General features: G+C 58.9%; 2 protein-coding genes across 5 annotated transcripts in view; one reads left to right on the forward strand and one right to left on the reverse strand.

Moving 5' to 3' along the window:
• Nucleotides 1–19176, forward strand: KCNH3 (potassium voltage-gated channel subfamily H member 3). Of its 2 annotated transcripts, none has more exons than XM_027106176.1 (15): nt 1–488; nt 1949–2182; nt 2640–2774; nt 3647–3780; nt 4225–4468; nt 4845–5002; nt 5085–5292; nt 9155–9436; nt 9737–9936; nt 10423–10672; nt 15633–15850; nt 16556–16887; nt 17280–17386; nt 18020–18096; nt 18189–19176. In XM_027106176.1, exons 1-15 carry the CDS (start codon nt 413–415, stop codon nt 18783–18785), a joined length of 3252 nt encoding a protein of 1083 aa, XP_026961977.1. In that variant the 5' UTR covers nt 1–412; the 3' UTR covers nt 18786–19176. The 2 variants fall into 2 exon arrangements, with proteins under 2 accessions (XP_026961977.1, XP_026961978.1); XM_027106177.1 differs by having other exon boundaries at nt 3–1505.
• Nucleotides 19167–19610, reverse strand: part of MCRS1 (microspherule protein 1) — a 10063-nt gene continuing 9619 nt past the window's right edge. For all 3 annotated transcript variants that reach the window (XM_027106179.1, XM_027106181.1, XM_027106178.1), the window contains one exon: nt 19167–19604. In XM_027106179.1, the coding sequence (XP_026961980.1) occupies nt 19518–19604 (87 nt within the window). In that variant the 3' untranslated portion in view covers nt 19167–19517. The remainder of the gene's footprint in view (nt 19605–19610) is intronic.

The raw sequence follows: 19610 nt of genomic DNA on the forward strand, positions 1-19610 counted from the left end.
GGAGGGAGGGAGGGAGGCTGCCGCTTCTCCCCGACAGAAGGAGGTAGCTGCGGGGATCTGGTGCCCAGCGGAGCCCGAGCCGGAGCCGACCCGCAGCCGAAACGGGAGCCGCTGCTGCAGCCACCTCGAGCCGAAGGTGCCGAGAGCACAGAGGGCGCGGAGCCGGGAGTCCGGGAATCGTGGGCGGCCAGGGCGCGAGGAGCCGCGCGCCATGCTCCGGGCCCCGACGGCGGGGACGCCCCCTTGCGCGCGGGCGGCTGGCGGGACCTGCGAGTCTGGGGTGGGCATTGCCCCCCGACGGCTGCGCTAGGGGGCGCGGGGCCCGGCGGGGGGCGGCCGAGTTGGGCGCCCTCCCCCGGCGCTGAGCCCCCTCGCCCCGGAGGGATGGGGCAGGCGGCCACAGCCGCCTAAGATGCCGGCCATGCGGGGACTCCTGGCGCCGCAGAACACCTTCCTGGACACCATCGCCACGCGCTTCGACGGCACGCGTGAGTCCCGACCCTCGCCCCACTGGCTCCCGGACCAGCTGTCCCTGGCCAGTGTTCCCGTCAGTCCTGCACCCAGACACCTCAGCCTGGAGCCCTCCTGCTCTCGCCCTCTCTTCCCCGAGCCCCACTTTTAGCTGGGACCACCGTCTCCTTCCAGACGCCGTTTCCGAAAAATTCAGAGTCAACACTGCCCCGGGCCAGGCAAAATGGCTAGAACTCTCTGGGTTTGGGGGCCGGTCATGTCGTCTGTTCCTGGGGTCGCGAACCCCGACCTAGTCAGTGTAACCTATCCCATCCCTGCGTCTGGCGCTATCCCACCGAGACTACCCTCGAACTGGCGGGTTGGGAAGTGAGGCAAGGAAGCGGTGCTCGAGGGACAGCCTAGAGGCTAAAAAAACAGGTTTAGAAAAGAGGTTTGCAAACCGAGATAGAGTAGGCGGGACTCGGGCGAGCACTGTTAGTCCAAGCTCACCTCGCCACCTAAACCCACCAGCCTAAACCCACGGAGCCCTCTAGCCCCAAAAGGATAGGTTTGGGGACTCCCACTAAGACTGGGGAAGTTTGGAGAAGGTGACCAGAGCTTCTGGATCCTGGCTTTCCGGGGCTCTGAGCACTGGGAAAGTCGTGAAAGCCCCCTCCCTTCTCCTCCTCCTTCAAACTCACCCCCAGTGGGGCTTCCCAGCTCTCTGCCTCTGTCTCTGGTTCCTGATAGGGGTGGAAGCCCATCTCTGAGACCATCCCCACCCCAGGCTTCTCCATCTGCTTTGCCTGCACTTGGCTCCCGCAGCCTGCTGATTCAGCGCCCCCCACTACCCAATACACTCCTGGCTCCAGGCTGCCAGAGCTCAGCTACCGTTCTTACACCCCCATTGTGGATCACATTCACTAATTCCTGAGCCAGGGGCTCAGGCAACTGGGGCTCAAACAGAGTGCAGAATAGATGGTGGCTTGGATTGCCTCTCCGTCCAAGTGTGTCTCGGTGGGAGGAGCCAAATAGCCAACCCGAGTACCTGGCTGGTGAGTGAACCTGGCAGAAGCTGGCGGGGCGGGGGGAGGGGGGCTGAGGCTGGCCTAGAACTGGTCCTGCAGTCCTCCTTTGGATATCCCTAACCCCACCCCTTACCCCAAGCTGCTCAGGTCACACTCCAGAGGGCACAGTACCCACACGGGGCTGCATTCACCAACCTCAGGGCTCACACATGCCAATTCTGGAACGCACTTACACACACGATGCTAGGAGTGGGACCTTGCAGGGCACCGACACACAGGTGACACTCTAATTCCTGTTCATAAACAGCTCCTGTCCTAACCCTCCCCCAACCCCCCATCCCAAACACTCACACACAGGATTCCTGGGATTTGTAACACCTACCCTTTGATTGCAGGCAATTGGGAAAGGAGGGGTAGTAGACCCTGTGCCCCTTCACCCCACACCTCCTCTGAGGGGTGCTCTCTTGCAGATAGTAACTTCGTGCTGGGCAACGCCCAGGTGGCGGGGCTCTTCCCTGTGGTCTACTGCTCTGATGGCTTCTGCGACCTCACGGGTTTCTCCCGGGCCGAGGTCATGCAGCGGGGCTGTGCCTGCTCCTTCCTCTATGGGCCAGACACCAGTGAGCTCGTCTGCCAACAGATCCGCAAGGCCCTGGATGAGCACAAGGAGTTCAAGGCCGAGCTGATCCTGTACCGGAAGAGCGGTGAGGGGCCGCCTAGCCAACCTGCCTTACTTTCGCGGTCTCACCCAGCCTGGTACCCACCCCATCCACAGTCCCTCCTTTCCAATCCCATCTTCTCCATCTCCCCATCTCATCCCATCTTCCCACATTCCCCTCTCCTCTTTCTCCACCCCTCCTCTTGTTCCTGGCCCCTCCTTTCTTCGGTCCTCACTCCAATCTCAGCTGGTACTCAATTTCCCATCTTGGATTTCCCACCCCAGCAGAAAAATGTCCCCATCTTACTTAGCAGGACAGATCTATGAACACACATGTCTGACTGTCGTCTCTGCTCTCCCTTGCCTTCCCCCGCCCTGTTGGATCGAGTCTAAGTGTCCTAAGTGGAGCTGGCATGTGCCTTGACCAGGGGTGTCAATGGCCCCTCTGTCACCTTGCCTCGGACGGAGAATGGGAGCTGGGCTGAGTCTGTCTTTGTGCCCAGGGCTCCCGTTCTGGTGTCTCCTGGATGTGATACCCATAAAGAATGAGAAAGGGGAGGTGGCCCTCTTCCTGGTCTCTCACAAGGACATCAGTGATACCAAGAACCGAGGGGGCCCCGACAGCTGGAAGGAGACAGGTGGGTGCCTGTGGGGCTGCCGACTTGGCTGCCGCGGCTGGGGTGTTGGCTACCTCAAGCCTTGGCGGGGCCACTGTGGGCCCCCCACCCCGCCTGCACTCGCGGACTCCCGCTCTGCTGGCCGAGGAGCCTGTGCTGCTCTCATCTCCCCAGGCCCAGGTACGGAGAGCTTGTGGAGACAAAGTTGGACTTTCAAAGTCAACTTTACTAAGAAACTGAAAGAAACAAATTCCACTAGTGCCCGTGAAGTACCATTTTCCCACCAATTAGTGAGGCTGAGCACAGACCCACCTGGTTCCTTGTCCTCATGCAAACCTGTCTGGGGAGCCCTGGCCAAAGCCCTCTTTTAAGTCCTTGTGGTCTTTCCCCTCTTGCATCCTCTAAGGGCTGGGGGTGGCCTTTGGACAGCTCACAAAGCTGTCATCAGAAGCTGCTCCAAGGCCTCTTTGCCATTTGGGGGTGTTGGGGGTGCTCTCTGTTCCCCATCCCCCACCCCCAGCCCTGGGCGGCCTCGACTCTGCCCAATGGCCTCCTGCTAGCTCTGCACTCCCCCACCCTGGGAACTACCTCCCACTCCCCTCTCTCAGGCCTTTCCCTGTGGTGTTCCTCTCTTGCCTGGATCCAAACCTCCTTCTCCTAGAAGCAGGCACTGGGGGGAGTGTCTGTAAGCACCCCCAGGACTGCCCGTTGCTGGTGTTGGCAAGTGACCCAAGGAAGTGAGAAACGCTGGTGCCCCCAGCTCTAAATAGACTAACTGGGCAGTGAGCCGGACCAGCCCGTGGGCCAGCAACTGGTGTCCTACCCGCAAGCCCCTGGGCTGAGGCGTGTGGGTGCTTCGCCCATCATTCTCTCCCGCCCCTCTTCTTTTGCAGGTGGTGGCCGACGCCGATATGGCCGGGCAGGGTCCAAAGGCTTCAATGCCAACCGGCGACGGAGCCGGGCTGTGCTCTACCACCTGTCTGGGCACCTGCAGAAGCAGCCCAAGGGCAAGCACAAGCTCAATAAGGTGGATTGGCGCTAGGGTGTGTGTTTGGGGGGTGGGGCAGGGTAGGGGCCAGTTGAGGAGATGGAGAAGGGGAACCAAGCCCACCACAGAGAGAATGTCCAGGGGGCTACTCAGGCCCCACCAGCACTTTGGGGCTTGTGGTGAGAATGTCACATGCCTGATCTGTCGAAGGTATGGCGGAGAGTTTTGGCCCTGGAGTCAGATGGGCCCTGGCTCAGTCTTGGCTCCTCCCCTAAGCAGCTGTGTGACCTCACCTAAGTCACTTGAGCTCACCGATCCTCAGTCTTCTGACCTATAACAAGGGGACTCTGATGCCTGTGTCAGAGGTCGTTCAGAGAATGCAGGGAGAGAAAGGAGGCAGATGCCTGTCCCAGACCCTATCCAAACTCAGTCTGTGCCAATTTCCTGTCCTCCCTGCCTGGACCTGCCCTGCCTCTCATTCAGGGGGTGTTTGGAGAGAAGCCAAATTTGCCCGAGTACAAAGTCGCTGCCATCCGGAAGTCACCCTTCATCCTGCTGCACTGTGGGGCACTGAGGGCCACGTGGGACGGCTTCATCCTGCTCGCCACCCTCTACGTGGCTGTCACCGTGCCCTACAGCGTGTGCGTGAGCACAGCCCGGGAGCCCAGTGCCGCCCGTGGCCCTCCCAGCGTCTGCGACCTGGCCGTGGAGGTCCTCTTCATTCTTGGTATGTGTGCTCTGTGCCTCCCACCCCTCCCTGGGCCAGTGACCCCCCGGGCTTTGATGGGGATAGTCTGCATGGCTTCCACTGCCCCCCAGCGTCCCCCTTGCCCTCCCCCGTTTATGACCTGTGGGCCTTGAAATCAGACCTAGGCTCCGAATATGTCTTCATCACTAATGGGTTACTTGGCCCTGAGCTAGTCATAGCCTCTCCAGGCTGGTTTCTCCCTCCATCACATAGGCACAGTATCCACCCTCTGGCTTACTACAAAAACTAAGACAATGCAGGTAAAGGGCCCAGGACAGTGTTACACACTGAACAGGTGCCCAGGAAAATGTGGCTCCTCCCCACCGGTGCTGACTCCCGCCCCAACTTCCCCCAGACATTGTGCTGAATTTCCGCACCACGTTCGTGTCCAAGTCGGGCCAGGTGGTGTTTGCCCCAAAGTCCATTTGCCTCCACTACGTTAGCACCTGGTTCCTGCTGGATGTCATTGCGGCGCTGCCCTTCGACCTGCTACACGCCTTCAAGGTCAACGTGGTCAGTGCGGCTGGGCTGGGTGGGCTTTGGGGCAGGACGGGGGGGCCGGCCCTGGGGTGACCTCCCCCTACCCCCACCTCAGTACTTCGGGGCGCATCTGCTGAAGACGCTGCGCCTGCTGCGCCTGCTGCGCCTGCTCCCGCGGTTGGACCGCTACTCGCAGTACAGCGCCGTGGTGCTGACCCTGCTCATGGCCGTGTTCGCCCTGCTCGCCCACTGGGTGGCCTGCATCTGGTTCTACATCGGCCAGCGGGAAATCGAGAGCAGCGCCTCCGAGCTGCCTGAGATCGGTACTGGAGGCTGCCTCTGTGTGCGTGTGTGTGTGTGCGCGCGCGCACGTGTGTGCATGTGCGTGTGCGTGTGTGTGTACATATGTGCCCAAGGAGTCTGTTCACTTGAGGGTGCGTGCGTCAGGGAAATGTGAGTCCAAGTGTGTGTCTATCAGGGGATGTCCGTGAGCCGATGTAAGGTATCAGAGAGATGTGTGCAAGTCTGCATGTGTACATGCCCATAGGTGTGTATCAGGGGCATGTGTGCCAGTAGGTGTGTGTTTGTAAGCAGAATGAGGGGGCTGGCGCGTGTGTGTGCAGGTGGGAGCGTGACAGAGCCACCACCTCGAGGCAGGCCTGCTCTCCTGCAGGCCCACGTTGTGGAGGAAGCCTGGTGGGCTGCCTGGGGGAGTCTGTTCACCCATCATGGCCTCCTCGTGGTCAAGCTTGTGCCACATTCACATTCGCCCACTGCCTGCCCAGCTGGGTACCCCACCCCTCTCAGAAGACCTCTCCAGGGTTGCTCCGATGCCTGGCGCTTTCCGGCCACCCTCTCAAAAGCTCATCCCCCACCATCTTGGCCCCTAAGGCCCCTTGCCCACTCCTGTCACCTCTGGCAGCATGGTTCTCAGCTGCTTCAGCCCTTCCCCAGCCCGAAATGCAGCCTTTCTCTGCGTCCCACCAGCGTCTTCACTCTCATTTCACCTCCCCTCTCGCAGCTCCTCTCTCTGCTCACCTCCCACTCACGTCTTAACTCCTGCCAGGAGGGCTTCCACCTCCACCTCTCAACCCCAAATGTCACCCTGAAGGTCACAGTGACCTTCTGGGGCCAAACTCTTATCCCTTTGAAGTCCCTGTAGCACCTGACCCTGCCAGCCATCTCTCTGCCCTGTGAGGAGGCCTCCTCCTTCCCCGGCCCCCCGCCTTGCTCTCCCTGGGCGATTCCACTGGCACCACGGTGTGAACATCTCAACTTCCATCCTCTCTCTCTGTCTCCAGACCGTTCTGTTCCAACAACGTCTAACTCTCCACGCCCGCAGATCCAAAATTGGACACACCTTCTTCCTCCCATGCCCTCCAGCCCTCTGGCAACTTCCCCGTAACTGGCCTTTAGCCCCCGTTTCCAGTCAGTGGGCAAGAGCCCAGCTGCTCAGATGCCCCCCCCCCATGACTGTCTTCTCTTGATGGGGTCGGTCACCAGGAGTCCAGGTTGGCCTTAGAAACATGCTCTGATCTGTTCCCAGGGACGAGGAGACTCCCGCTAATCCTCCCTCCCTCGCCAAGCCCACGGAGACTGGTGTGTAGCCCAGAGGCCCACTTGGATATTCCCCAAAGCTCTAGCTGCTGAGCACAGGAACCAACACGTTCCAGGCAGTATGTCAGCTCCTTGGCGCCTGCCCTTCCCAGAGGAAGGCTGTGGCGGAGGCGGCACTGGGGTCAGACGCCCCCGACGAACATGCTCAGAGGACTGGGAGATGGGTAACAGTGATGCAGAGCCCCAACCCCTACGTGGGTGACACACCACATCCCCAGGTCAGTCCCCTCCCCACACACAGCCCAGACACCCAGTGTCTTGCGTCCATGGGGATCCTCCATTCTGACCATGTCACAGGGGCTGCTGAGCTGACATGAAGAACACCTTTGGCTCCCAGAGGGGCTCTGAGCCCCTCCACGGAGAGCATGGGGCTTGTAAGGGGCGGGCTGACTGTTGGGCAGATCACACCCTTGAACCCTAAGTTCCAGAGGGGCTAGTTCACATTAGGGGAGTTCCCAAGTCCTTCACATCATCATCTGCCCCTTCTTTCTCCAGGGAAACTACCCCCCAGCTGGGTGGGAGCCACACCCAGACCTCCCTAAGTCCACCTCGGGAGGGATGTCCATGGGTGAGGGTGGCGTCTCTTGTTGGCCCAGCTCTGTGTGGTGGGAGGTGCCTTCCCTTTGCCTCCTTGCCTTGGTTCTACTGCTCCACTGCCCTGGTGTGGACATAAAGTTCCAGCCCCAGAATCCCATTAGCCCCGTGGAGATGGGCTGGATTTTCAAGAGTGTGCTAAACACTGAGGGAGGTCGCTCAGAGCATTTCTCAGTATGAAAGCCTCCAGAACGGCCTCTGCAGCCGACACGCAGAGGGACCATCCCGCCACCAGCTCCAGGGGCTGCCAATGCCCCATGACCAAGACTGAGTGAGGAGGGACCCCTCTGCATCCTGCCCTCACCCTCCTGCTTCTCCACCCTCCAGCCCCCTCCTCACCCAGCTACCGGCTTCACCTCAGAGGCCCAACTAAGTAACGACTGAAGGGTTTTGTGTACTTCCTTGCGTTCTCACAGCACATCTCAAATAACAGGAGGGTGAGTCCTCACCTTGGCTCCGGACTTTACACATCCCCCCAACTCCTTAGCCTGGAGTTTGCTCCCTCAGTGCGGACCCCACATTCTAGCTAAGCCAAGCTGCTCGCCTGTACTTGTCTCCAGCTCTAGGTTTAGCCCACACCTTTCCCTAGATCAGGAATGACCCCCTCTCAGTTTGTCTCAAAACTACCCATCCTCTGAGACAAACCACCAGTGTCCCCTTTTCCGGGAAGCCTTCTAGCTCTAGCCAATAGCACGTGGGTTTGAGCCCCATCCCGGGACCCTCGGGTGCTGTGTACCTGTGAGACGTTTTTGCAGTAAGCTTCTGGGGGTCCCCCGGCTCCTGGCACACGTGTGAGATTGCTGAATGAATGGGTGTGTGGTGGGAGGAGGGGTGTGAGGGCCACAGAGAGCAGCAGCATGTGCGATGTTAGGGTGAGTGTGGAGTAGGGAGCTGGGGAGGGGCACGTGGAGAGGTGGGTCCCACCGCAGCCTGTGATCCTGAGCCCACCTTCTGGACTTCTATGCTAGATCTGCTCTCTCTCCCTTGCTCCCCATGGCCCCCAGCTCTGCCAGGACCCCTGGGACCTCTGTGGACCCTGGGAACCCCCATCTAACACCCTAGAATTCCCACAGCCCTCCAGCTGGGCTGAGTAACTCTGGGCGGCTGTGGGCTCCTGAGAGACCCCAGTACGCAGCCCCACCTCCTCCAAGGCCAGACCAGAGAATGGGGGGTTGATGAGACTGGGGCGATCTTTATTCTCCTCTCAGTGTCCCAGGCTGGCTTGTGTCTGCGTGTAGAGAGCTGTGTGCACAGCGGTGGCCTGCCTGTCTGTGGCCTCTGAGTGCACTCACCTGTGTGCTCGTGTCCATGCAGGTGTGTCCCTCTCCTACCTGGGTGTCAGTGTGCAAGCGCCCGCGTACCCTTGTCTCTCCCAAGCGTGCACAGGCCGTGGCTGTGCTCCTGGGACTGTGCTCACACACATGTGTCCTTGTCCTCTCGACTGCGTCTGTAGCCTTACTGGTGTGTGCACACGTCCACGTCGGTGTGCCCGAGAACGCGTGCATGAGGTTGGGTGGTGTGTGTGGTTGTGGGGTGGGGGGGATGAGGCTGAATCGGGGGCGGCTTTCCGGAGCTCAGAGAAAAAGCAAGAGGAGTCTGGGAGGACAAGGCAGAGGAGGCGGCCCTGCGGATGAGGCTGTGGCTGGTGCAATGAACCCCCCAGTCCCTCTGCCCCCTCCAGCTGGGCCCACCGCCCCGGGATTAGCGCCAGCACAGGGAGGAGGGTGCAGAGCTCCTCACTCCAGCCTCGGCACCCAGAGACACCGTCTGGGGAGATGACAGTCTCGACCTCGTGTGCTTGTCTTGGGGAGGGGGGAGGGGGTGCACAGGGGCACGCCGGGCTGGCAGAGGAGGGACGGACATGGCAGGAAGCCGTGGGGGGTGGATTTGCAGCCATGTGTGTCCCCCCCCCGGGGGTACCAGCAGGCACACCTGCGCCCGCAGTGCAGCAGTGCTGTCCTGCCCCCTCCCCAGGCTGGCTGCAGGAGCTGGCCCGCCGACTGGAGACCCCCTACTACCTGGTGGGCCGGAGCCCAGCTATAGGGAACAGCTCTGGCCAGAGTGACAACTGTAGCAGCAGCAGCAGCGAGGCCAACAGGACGGGGCCCGAGCTCCTGGGCGGCCCCTCACTGCGCAGCGCCTACATCACCTCCCTCTACTTCGCACTCAGCAGCCTCACCAGCGTGGGCTTCGGCAACGTGTCTGCCAACACGGACACGGAGAAGATCTTCTCCATCTGCACCATGCTCATCGGCGGTGAGGCCTGCCCCGTTCCCAGTCCAGGGCCCTCTCCCCGACTCATGCCCTGGGCCACCCCTCCCTCCCCACCTCCCACAGGGCCCCGAGGTCCTTCCCAGAGGTGCTTCCGCCTAGGGGCCCCAAGGAACCCGAGCCCAGGGCCAGGAGAGCCCACCTGGCCGCAGGACTCCACCCCACACAGCGGCCGGGGGCCTTGCCCAGCGCGGGGCTGCGGGTGGGGAGGACAGATGTGTCCCGCACGGTGTCCGGCCGGGCCAGGCTGGTCCTGGAGGTGACCCCTCTCGCCACCCTCCCCAGCCCTGATGCACGCGGTGGTGTTTGGGAACGTGACGGCCATCATCCAGCGCATGTACGCCCGCCGCTTTCTGTACCACAGCCGCACCCGCGACCTGCGCGACTACATCCGCATCCACCGCATCCCCAAGCCCCTCAAGCAGCGCATGCTCGAGTACTTCCAGGCGACCTGGGCGGTGAACAACGGTATCGACACCACCGAGGTGCGCAGGCCTCCAGGGCCGGCCCTTCCTGCCTTTGCTCCTTCAAGGAGTGTGCGCTCGGCCTAGAGTCCCAGGAGCAGCGGGCTGGAGGGCAAGAGATGCAGAATTCTGACCCCCCTGCCTCCGCTCTGTCCTGGGCGGCCAGCGGCAAGGAGCAGAAGGCAGCCGGGCCGGCTCGGAGGCCCGTCTCCACGCTCGCTAGGTCTAGAGGCCCTGCTCACTGCCGGCCAGGTCTAAGGCCGGGAGGGGGAAAGCAGGGCTGCCCATGGGGGGCGGGGAGGATAAAGTGATTGAGAGGGAGGCAGAGGCGGCCCCCCTCACTGATTGGACCCTGTGTGGAGCTGGATGCTGTGCGAGTGGGGGGAGGGGGGAATCAAGGCCCCTCCCACGCCTGCCCTTGCTCTGAGGCCCTCGGGGTGGAAAGGGCTGGCGGGAGGCTGCCTCCCACTCTCCACCCTAACCTTCGGCACCTGATCCCACCCGCAGCTGTTGCAGAGCCTCCCGGACGAGCTCCGCGCAGACATTGCCATGCACCTTCACAAGGAGGTCCTGCAGCTGCCCCTGTTTGAGGCGGCGAGCCGCGGCTGCCTGCGGGCGCTGTCCCTGGCCCTGCGGCCCGCCTTTTGCACGCCTGGCGAGTATCTCATCCACCAAGGCGACGCCCTCCAGGCCCTCTACTTCGTCTGCTCTGGCTCCATGGAGGTGCTCAAGGGCGGCACCGTGCTCGCCATCCTAGGTTTGTGAGGGTGGGACGGAGGACGCCAGGGCTTGCGGGGAGGCGGGTGGAACCAGGGCCCCATCTGCAGAAAACGCGGAGAGAAGACGCAGGCAAGGCCACCAGGGAGAAACAGCCAGGGTGGGGTCAGGAGTAGCCATGGAGCCCTGGGCAAAGCTCAGAGCGGACCCAGTGACCACAAGGCGGCAACACAAGGAGGTGAACTCAATCTCACGGGTGCTGTAAGCCAGACTGAGCGAAGGACCAGCCTTCGGTCTGTGAGGGGACGGAGGGGAGCACTTCCTGTCAAGGAGGAAAATCAAATGCTAAGGAGGAAAGTGCTGGAAAGAGTGTTCAGGCAGGAGAAAGGGAGGCATGGACGCCATTTTTTTTTTTTTTGCGGTACGCGGGCCTCTCACCGCCATGGCCTCTCCCGTTGCGGAGCACAGGCTCTGGACGCGCAGGCTCAGTGGCCATGGCTCACAGGCCCAGCCGCTCCGCGGCATGTGGGATCTTCCCAGACCGGGGCACGAACCCGTGTCCCCAGCATCGGCAGGCGGACTCTCAACCACTGCGCCACCAGGGAAGCCTTTTTTATTTTTTTTATTTTTTTTATTTTTTAAAATTTATTGAAGTAGAGTCGATTTACAACGCTGTGTTAATTTCTGCTGTACGGCAAAGTGATTCCGTTATACATATATATATATATGTTCCTTTTTAATATTCTTTTCCATTCTGGTTTATCACAGAATATTGAATATAGTTCCCTTTGTTATACAGCAGGACTTGTTGTGTATCTATTCTATGTATAATAGTTTGCATCTGCTAACCCCAAACTCGCAATCCAACCCTCCCCCACCCCCCTCCCCCTTGGCAACCACAAGTCTGTTCTCTATGCCTGTGAGTCTGTTTCTGTTTTGTAGGTATGTTCATGTGTGTTATATTTTAGATTCCACATATAAGTGATAACACGTGGTATTTGTCTTTCTCTGTCTGACTGACTTCACTTAGTATGATAATCTCTAGTTCTACCCACGTTGCTGCAAATGGAATTATTTCATTCTTTTTTATGGCCAAGTAGTATTCCATTATATATATATATATATATATATATACATATATATATATATATACCACATCTTCTTTATCCATTTGTCTGTCGATGAGCATTTAGGTTGTTTCCATGTCTTGGCTATTGTACATACTGCTGCTGTGAACATAGGGGTGCTTATATCTTTTTGAATTAGAGTTTTGTCTGGATATATGCCCAGGAGTGGGATTGCTGGATCATACGGCAACTCCCTTTTTAGTTTTTTGAGGAACCTCCATTCTGTTTTCCACAGTGGCTGCATCAACTTGCATTCCCACCGACAGTATAGGAGGGTTCCCTTTTCTCCACACCCTCTCCAGCATTTGTTATTTGTAGACTTTTTAATGATGGCCATTCTGACCGGTGTGACATGGTACCTCATTGAAATTTTGGTTTGCATTTCTCTAATAATTAGCGATGTTGAGCATCTTTTCATGTGCCTCTTGGCCATCTGTATGTCTTCTTTGGAGAAATGTCTGTTTGGTTCGTTTTCGATTGGGTTGTTTGTTATTTTGTTGTTGAGTTGTATGAGCTGTTTGTATATTTTGGGAATTAAGCCCTTGTTGGTTGCATCGTTTGCAAATATTTTCTCCCATTCCATAGGTTGTCTTTTCACTTCGTTTATGGTTTCCTTTGCTATGCAAAAGCTAGTATTTGATTAGGTCCATTCGTTTATTTTTGCTTTTATTTCTATTGCCTTCGGAGACTGATCTAAGAGAACATTGATGCGATTTATATCAGAGAATGTTTTGCCAATGTCCCCTTCTAGGGTTTTTATGGTGTAATCTCTTATGTTTAAGTTTTTGAGCCGTTTTGAGTTTATTTTTGTGTATGGTGAGAGGGTGTGTTCTAATTTACATGAGGCTGTCCAACTTTCCCAACATCCCTTGCTGAAAAGATTGTCTTTTTCCCATTGTAAATTCTTGCCTCCTTTGTTGAAGATTAACTGACCGGAGGTGTGTGTGAACGCCATGCTTATTCACTGCAACCTCCCCCCGCCCACCCCGGCCAGGCCCAAGAGGGAAGATGCTACTTTCCTAGGGAAGGTCCTCGAACAAGCCCAGGGTTGCGATGGGTGACAGCAGAGCTCAGACTCTGAATACACTTCCCTTCTTGGCAAAAGAAAGAGGTGAAGATGAGGGATCAATTCCCTAGACAAGGAAGGGGAGATTGCAGTTTCAGAACTGACATGATAATAATGCTGGCCCCAGGGGTCCCGCAGTGGGGTCAGCCCTGTGTCCCGGCCCTTACATGCTTCAACTCACACAAACCTCACAAAACGCAGTGCGGAGGAATGATCGCTATTCATTTTGCATAGAAGGGAACTGAGGCTCCAAGAGGTTAATGAACAGGCAGGCTAGGGCTAGAACCTGGTCTGCCAACTCTAAACCTCAGGCTTCTTAACACTGTGTTCTTAGGCGCTCTGCTCTGGGGAGACTCATCCCGCAGAAAGCGCGCGATTTCAGGGTAGCGGGCAACACGGGGCTGCAGGCTTCGGGGCTGTGGGAGGCTTTCAGCAGGGACCCCAGAGGGTGGGGACGCTGTGATCTGCGTGGGTCGCGGAGGGCCTCACACACTGATGGAAGGCGCCAGGACCACAGCCAAATCCTCAGGCAGCAGCACTTGCAGACTCCCTGTGGGGACAGCTGACGCCTGGAGGGGCTGAAGCTTGTCATTAACCTGGAGAAGCAGCAAGACCACACGCCCAGCAGCGACTGTGTGTCCATCCTCTCTTCCTTGAGGAGGATGGTCTTCCAACAGGAAACAGAAGAAAGAAATACCATGCGAGCTGAGAGAGGTGTCGTTCATGAGTTTGACTTCTCGCCCTCCGTGGAGTTAATGCCAGGACTCTGAACAAACGGAGTTATGGCCACTCACATATGGCTGGCAGTCCTTGAGAAATGATGGGGAACTGGAGAGATTCAGAAGGGCAAAAAGGCAGATTTTGACAGTGGCAGACTGGTCACTCCAAAGCAAGATTGTCTAGTGGATTATTAAGCAGATGGTTTTCAGCTGGGAGCTGAGGAAGCAGCGTGGCTGGGAGCTGGCATGGGTCCTGAAAGAATCTCTCTTCTCTGATGCCAGGCACCAGGTCTCAGAATATCCACGTTCAGTATTAAGACAGCTTCACGGGTGGCCACCGCCTGTGCCGTGGCCTTTGCCTCCAGAATTCCCCAGCACTGGGACTTAAGCCACCTTTGATCCATCCTGTCCCTACCCACATGTTCCGGATGAACTGTTTCCTCTGTTGACATGGCCCCTCTGGATGCCCTGGTGGATGCCTGGTTCCCCAGCCCTCATCATGGCCTGGTTTTCTGCTTTGCCTTCACCCCATCCCCCACCTGCCTCCTTAGTTGAACATCCAGGTGCTTCCTGCCTGCTCCTTGCAGCTAAGGCTCACGGCACATCTAGCAGTGTCAATTCTGGCCCTTACCTCTGTGTATGAACTAACAGCTAAGTGTGCAAAGTTAGTTGGGGAGGAAAGAGGCAAGACGAAGAGAGGTGAGCTGGGCGACGGTGCAGGGAGGACCTTACAGGCCTTGATGAGCTCAGCTGGAGGCTGTGTCTGAGAGGCCAGCCTGGAGGGCAGGCTCTGGTCCCTGAGACCAGTGGTATGGAACTCCGTCCTCGGTCCTGTCCTAGTTCTCGTTTTTATCTCCCCTCTTGGATGAAGACAAGAAATACATACTTATCCTATTTCCAGATGACACACGTGAGGACAGAGAGCTCATTCATCAGATGATCACACTGAGATGCAAACAGCTCTCCGAAGGAACCAGAAGGATGGCCTGAAACCAAGAAAATAAGATTTAACGACGATGCGTTCTGCACTTAAATTTGAGCAAAAGTCCATGAACATTTAGAGGAGGCCTTTAAGCTCAGTGAGTTCTGCTGGCAGCGTGAGGCAGCCCACAGCGGGGGTGGCAGCGAGCCATCGTTTTCCTTAAGGATGAGGAAACGCTGTCTAATCTCGTGAAATGTCTGGCCGTGGGTTGAGCTGCCTTGTGAGGGCCGTGAGTGCTCTGCCCAAGCCCTGGTGGCATGCCATACCTCTTGGGAATGATCGATAGGGGACTCTTTTCGGGAGGGAAGGGAAGGAAATGAACTTTGATTGGCCATCTATGTGTCAGGCACGTTACCTACACTAACTTATCACCATGTCCCTGATTGGAGACATCCTATTTCATCGATTCTAAGTCACACATTTTTTCCCCACAATTTAACATCTCTGAGATTAGGATGCGGACTCGAGTTGATGCCATTTTACAATCGCTGTCAGCCAGGTGGCAGTCTCAGCCGGGTGGTGGGAAAACCCTCCATTGACACCTTCTGGTAAGATCGCGAAAGCACCACAGACTCAGTTCAATGCAGGATCTCTCATATAGATGAGGCACCAGGGCTCAGGGCGGTGAAATAACGCGGCCCCCTGCCTTTTTCACTGTGCCACACAGCACTAACTTGCTGGTTCCACATACTGGTTCCTGGACACGCTCTACCTGAGTCACCTGCAGGGCTTAACAATTGTGGGGTCTCCAGTAGATATTATGGTTCTGTAGGTAGTGATGGGCCCCGGGGAGTCTGGTTGGTTTAACTTTCCCGGAGGATTCTGATCCACAGGCAACCTGGGAATCACTAGAACTGGTGTCTCAGATCTGAAATGTGGGTTGTTGCAGCACTGTGCTTTGATCCCCAATGTGCCTGAGCACCTGGGTCACAGTGCTCTTCACCCCGAGCCTGTCTGAGGAGCCAGTGAGGCAGGCAGCAGGGGTCAGCCAGGGCCCGGGCCCCGCTACTCCCCACTTGTCCTGGCTGGAGAGGCCCCACTCAACCCCCACCTCGGCTCGGGTGGCTGAGGAGCAGGACTTGCTGACCTCTGCTTCCTCTTCCCAGGGAAGGGCGATCTGATTGGCTGTGAGCTGCCCCGGCGTGAGCAGGTGGTCAAGGCCAACGCCGATGTGAAGGGGCTGACGTACTGCGTCCTGCAGTGTCTGCAGCTGGCTGGCCTGCACGAGAGCCTCGCGCTGTACCCCGAGTTCGCCCCCCGCTTCAGCAGGGGCCTCCGAGGGGAGCTCAGCTACAACCTGGGTGCTGGCGGAGGCCCCGCAGAGGTGAGGGTGCTGGGGGGCCTGGCGAGGCGGGCAGAGAAGGGGTTTGTGGGAGTGCCGTGTGAGCACCCCGCACGTGGTGGTGGTGGGGCTCTACGCTCTGCTGCCCCTTCACACTCTCACACTGTCCTTTAGAGCCCAGCCCAGCTCTGCTCAGCCACCACTCCCAGCTCTGCCGGCCCATGAGACGGCCCGCGAGTCCAGCGGTACCAGACAAGGAGGCTGTGAGGTCACAGATGAGGGGTGGTGCCCATGGGTCGGGGCCAGGCAGGCCACACACTAGTCTCCAGGCCGCCTCTGCAGAGAGCCCTGCAGTGCCCCCTGCTTCTTCACAGTGACACAGGACTGCTCTGAGGGGCTTTTGAATTTTCCTGTCTTATCTTACTAATTCCAAACCGGTTTTTGGTACCAGGTCCTCCTGGATAGTTCAGTTAGCCTCAGGGACCAAGTAGAGGGACAGCGTGTCCACACTTGGCTAGCATTTTGAGGGACAGCAAACGCCTCCGGGGCTTGGTGGCTTTGTGGTGGCAGCAGAAAAGCACCCCGTTCCCTTGCCGAGTCTCTTCCTTGGGAGGTGGGAGACACTGGGCATCCTGTTTAACAAAAACAGCTCCTCCTGTCTAGGGCGATGAGACCAGGTCGGGGGGGTGGTGAGTGGGACATAGCGGGAGCTCCCCATGATGATTCCCTGTCCCCCACTATCCTCAGGTGGACACCAGCTCCCTGAGCGGCGACAACACCCTCATGTCCACACTGGAGGAGAAGGAGACAGACGGGGAGCAGGGCCCCGCAGCCTCGCCAGCCCCAGCTGATGAGCCCTCCAGCCCCCTGCTGTCCCCCAGCTGCACCTCATCCTCCTCGGCCGCCAAGCTGCTATCACCACGACGACCGGCACCCCGGCCCCCGCTGGGTGGCAGAGGGCGGCCGGGCAGGGCAGGAGCTTTGCAGGCTGAGGCCGGCCCCTCTGCTCACCCTCAGAGCTTAGAGGGGCTGCGGCTGCCCTCTGTGCCATGGAATGTACCCCCAGATCTGAGCCCCAGGTGAGCGAGCTCTGGGCCACTAAACTCTGGGCAGAGCTGCAGTGATAGGGCTGGGGCCCCGGCCAGGCACACCCCTGCCCTGGATGCCCATCTGTCCCTCCAGCCTCCTCCAAGAAGCCTTCCTTGACTCCTCCTCCTCCCTGCTGCCCCCGTTCCACCATTCATGCCACGCACTGCTCAGAACTCTCTTGCTGTTTCACCTCATTCAAGTTTGAATCCCTAGTGAAACTGCGAGCTCCTAGTGGGAGGGACCACGTGTTACCCTTCGCTTGGGGCCCCAAGTCCCCGGCCCAGCTCCAAGCCTCTGCAGCCTCTGCGGACAGTGGGGCATCTTGTCCCATGAAACACTGCAGTGGCTGTCTGTCAACTGATTTGTTGTTCTGTGTCCACAGGGTAGTAGATGGCATTGAGGACGGCTGTGGCTCTGACCAGCCCAAGTTCTCTTTCCGGGTGAGGCGGTCTGGCCCAGAATGTAGCAGCAGCCCCTCTCCCGGACCAGGTACTGGGGCCCGGGTCCGGGGGAAAGTTGGCAGGGCAGCCTCTTTGCCCTGGGAGCCTCTGAGAAAGTGGCAGGGCACAGACTTTGGGTGCCCTCTTGCCCTCACCCACCTGCATGGTTTGGGCAGGGCAGTGGGTAAGACCAGCACCTTGGTGTTGGAAGGTAGCTGGAATGGAGCTTGGTGAGATCTCTGCTGCCAGATCTCTGTGTGACCTCGGTTCTCACCCCAGCTTCCCATCTGTAAAAAGGTGGTTGTGCATGTTAAACGAGATAATGGTGCTGAAACCCTCAGCACCGTGTCTGGCCCACTGGGGGGAACAGGACTGGGGAAGCAGAGTTGGAAGTGGCCCCTGGGCAGGCCAGGCGGCCCAGGTAGTGTCCCCTTGCCTGGAGGACAGAACAAGAGACAGGCACAAAGGCAGCTTCCTGAGGGAGAAGCACAAGCCAGTGTGCCCGAGGCCCCCTGGCGGTTTGCACAGAATTCAGCAACTCAGGTAAGGCTGTAAGTGGCTGTTCCTGGCGGCAGCAGGCCTGGCCAGGCCAGTGTGGTCTGCGCTAAGCGGGCGGAGGCCTGGACCCCACGCTGTCTTCATTCACCAGCCCTGCCTGGTAACCCCACCCTACTGTCCACAGAGAACAGCCTGCTCACTGTCCCCCTTGGGCCCAGCGAGGTGAGGAACACAGACATGCTGGACAAGCTTCGGCAGGCGGTGGGTGAGGGGCAAGGGTGGGGGCGCCTGCTGTTGTGAGGTCCCCACCCCACTGACCACACCCTCCTCCCACCCTCCTCCCTTCCCTGCAGGTGATGGAGCTGTCTGAGCAGGTGCTGCAGATGCGGGAGGGGCTGCAGTCCCTTCGCCAGGCTGTGCAGCTCATCCTGGCACCCCATGGGGAGGGCCCATCCCCTCGGGCGTCAGGAGAGGGGCCCTGCCCGGCCAGCGCCTCTGGGCTCCTGCAGCCTCTGTGTGTGGACACTGGGACGTCCTCCTACTGCCTGCAGCCCCCAGCTGGCTCTGTCTTGAGTGGGACCCGGCCCCACCCTCGTCCAGGGCCCCCTCCCCTCGTGGCACCCTGGCCCTGGGGCCCCCCGGCGTCTCAGAGCTCCCCCTGGCCTCAAGCCACAGCTTTTTGGACCTCCACCTCTGACTCAGAGCCCCCAGGCTCAGGAGAACTCTGCCCCGAGCCCAGCACCCCAGGCCCACCGCCTCCTGAAGAAGGGGCTAGGACTGGGCCCCCGGAGCCCATGAACCAGGCCGAGGCTGCCAGTACCGGAGAGCCGCCGCCAGGGGCAGGGGGCCTGGCCTTGCCCTGGGAACCCCAAAGCCTGGAGATGGTGCTGATTGGCTGCCACGGCTCTGGCACAGTCCAGTGGACCCAGGAAGAAGGCACAGGGGTCTGACCGCCAGCCCCAAAGCTGCTGCCAGACATGCTGCCATCTGCCCAGCTTCGGGGTGGAGGAAGGGTGGCAGCCACCCCGGGACTCCGTGCTGCCCGCTGGCTCAGGGCAGGGAGCTTGAGAGCAAACAAACAAGGGCCTGGCCCCGGATTCTCACAGGGAGGGCTAGAACTTCTTCAGCCGCAGGCCCCAGGCTAGGAATCTTTGGGCTCCTACTCCTGGGGCCCTTCCTCACCTCAGCCTGCTCCTCTGACGTCTCATCTCCCTCTGCAGGCTGGGGGACAGTGGCCTGAGGCCAAGGAGGGGTTCTGCTATCCCCTGCATGTGCCCCTGCCTCACCTGTCCCCACATTTTTTATATTAAAAAAAGAATAATAAAAGAAACTACTTGGGAACTCAGTGCTTTGTATTTACAAAAGAAAAATAATAAAGGAAAAGTCTGAAGCTAACCAGCTGGAGACACGGAGCCAAGGTGGGCGTCTGGGGGAGAGGGTAGGGGCCTCTGCAGAGAGAAGGTGAGGGGCTCTGGCACTAAGGCAGCCTGAGGGGCCCAGCCTCTAGGGGCTTCCCCAGGGCCAGCCCCGCCCTCCCGCAGAGGCTCAGATCAAGGGGCCAGGAGCTGAGTCTCCCGCAGCCCCCTCTGGTTTTTCCAGGAGCCTGAGTTGCCAGCTCCAGGGGTCTGGGAGGGCAGGGGAAACTGAGGCCAGAGAGAGCCCAGGGGTCCTGCCACCACTTCTCACTGTGGTGTGATCTTGGCAGCCTCGGCCCGAATAAGGGCAATGAGGTCCTGGTTGATGAGGAAGACGAATCGCAGGCTGGCGATCTGCGG

This window comes from Aethalodelphis obliquidens, unplaced genomic scaffold, assembly GCF_003676395.1.
Source record: "Aethalodelphis obliquidens isolate GAN/ISIS:26980383/991018 unplaced genomic scaffold, ASM367639v1 scaffold8, whole genome shotgun sequence".
Classification (NCBI taxonomy): Eukaryota; Metazoa; Chordata; class Mammalia; order Artiodactyla; family Delphinidae; genus Aethalodelphis; species Aethalodelphis obliquidens.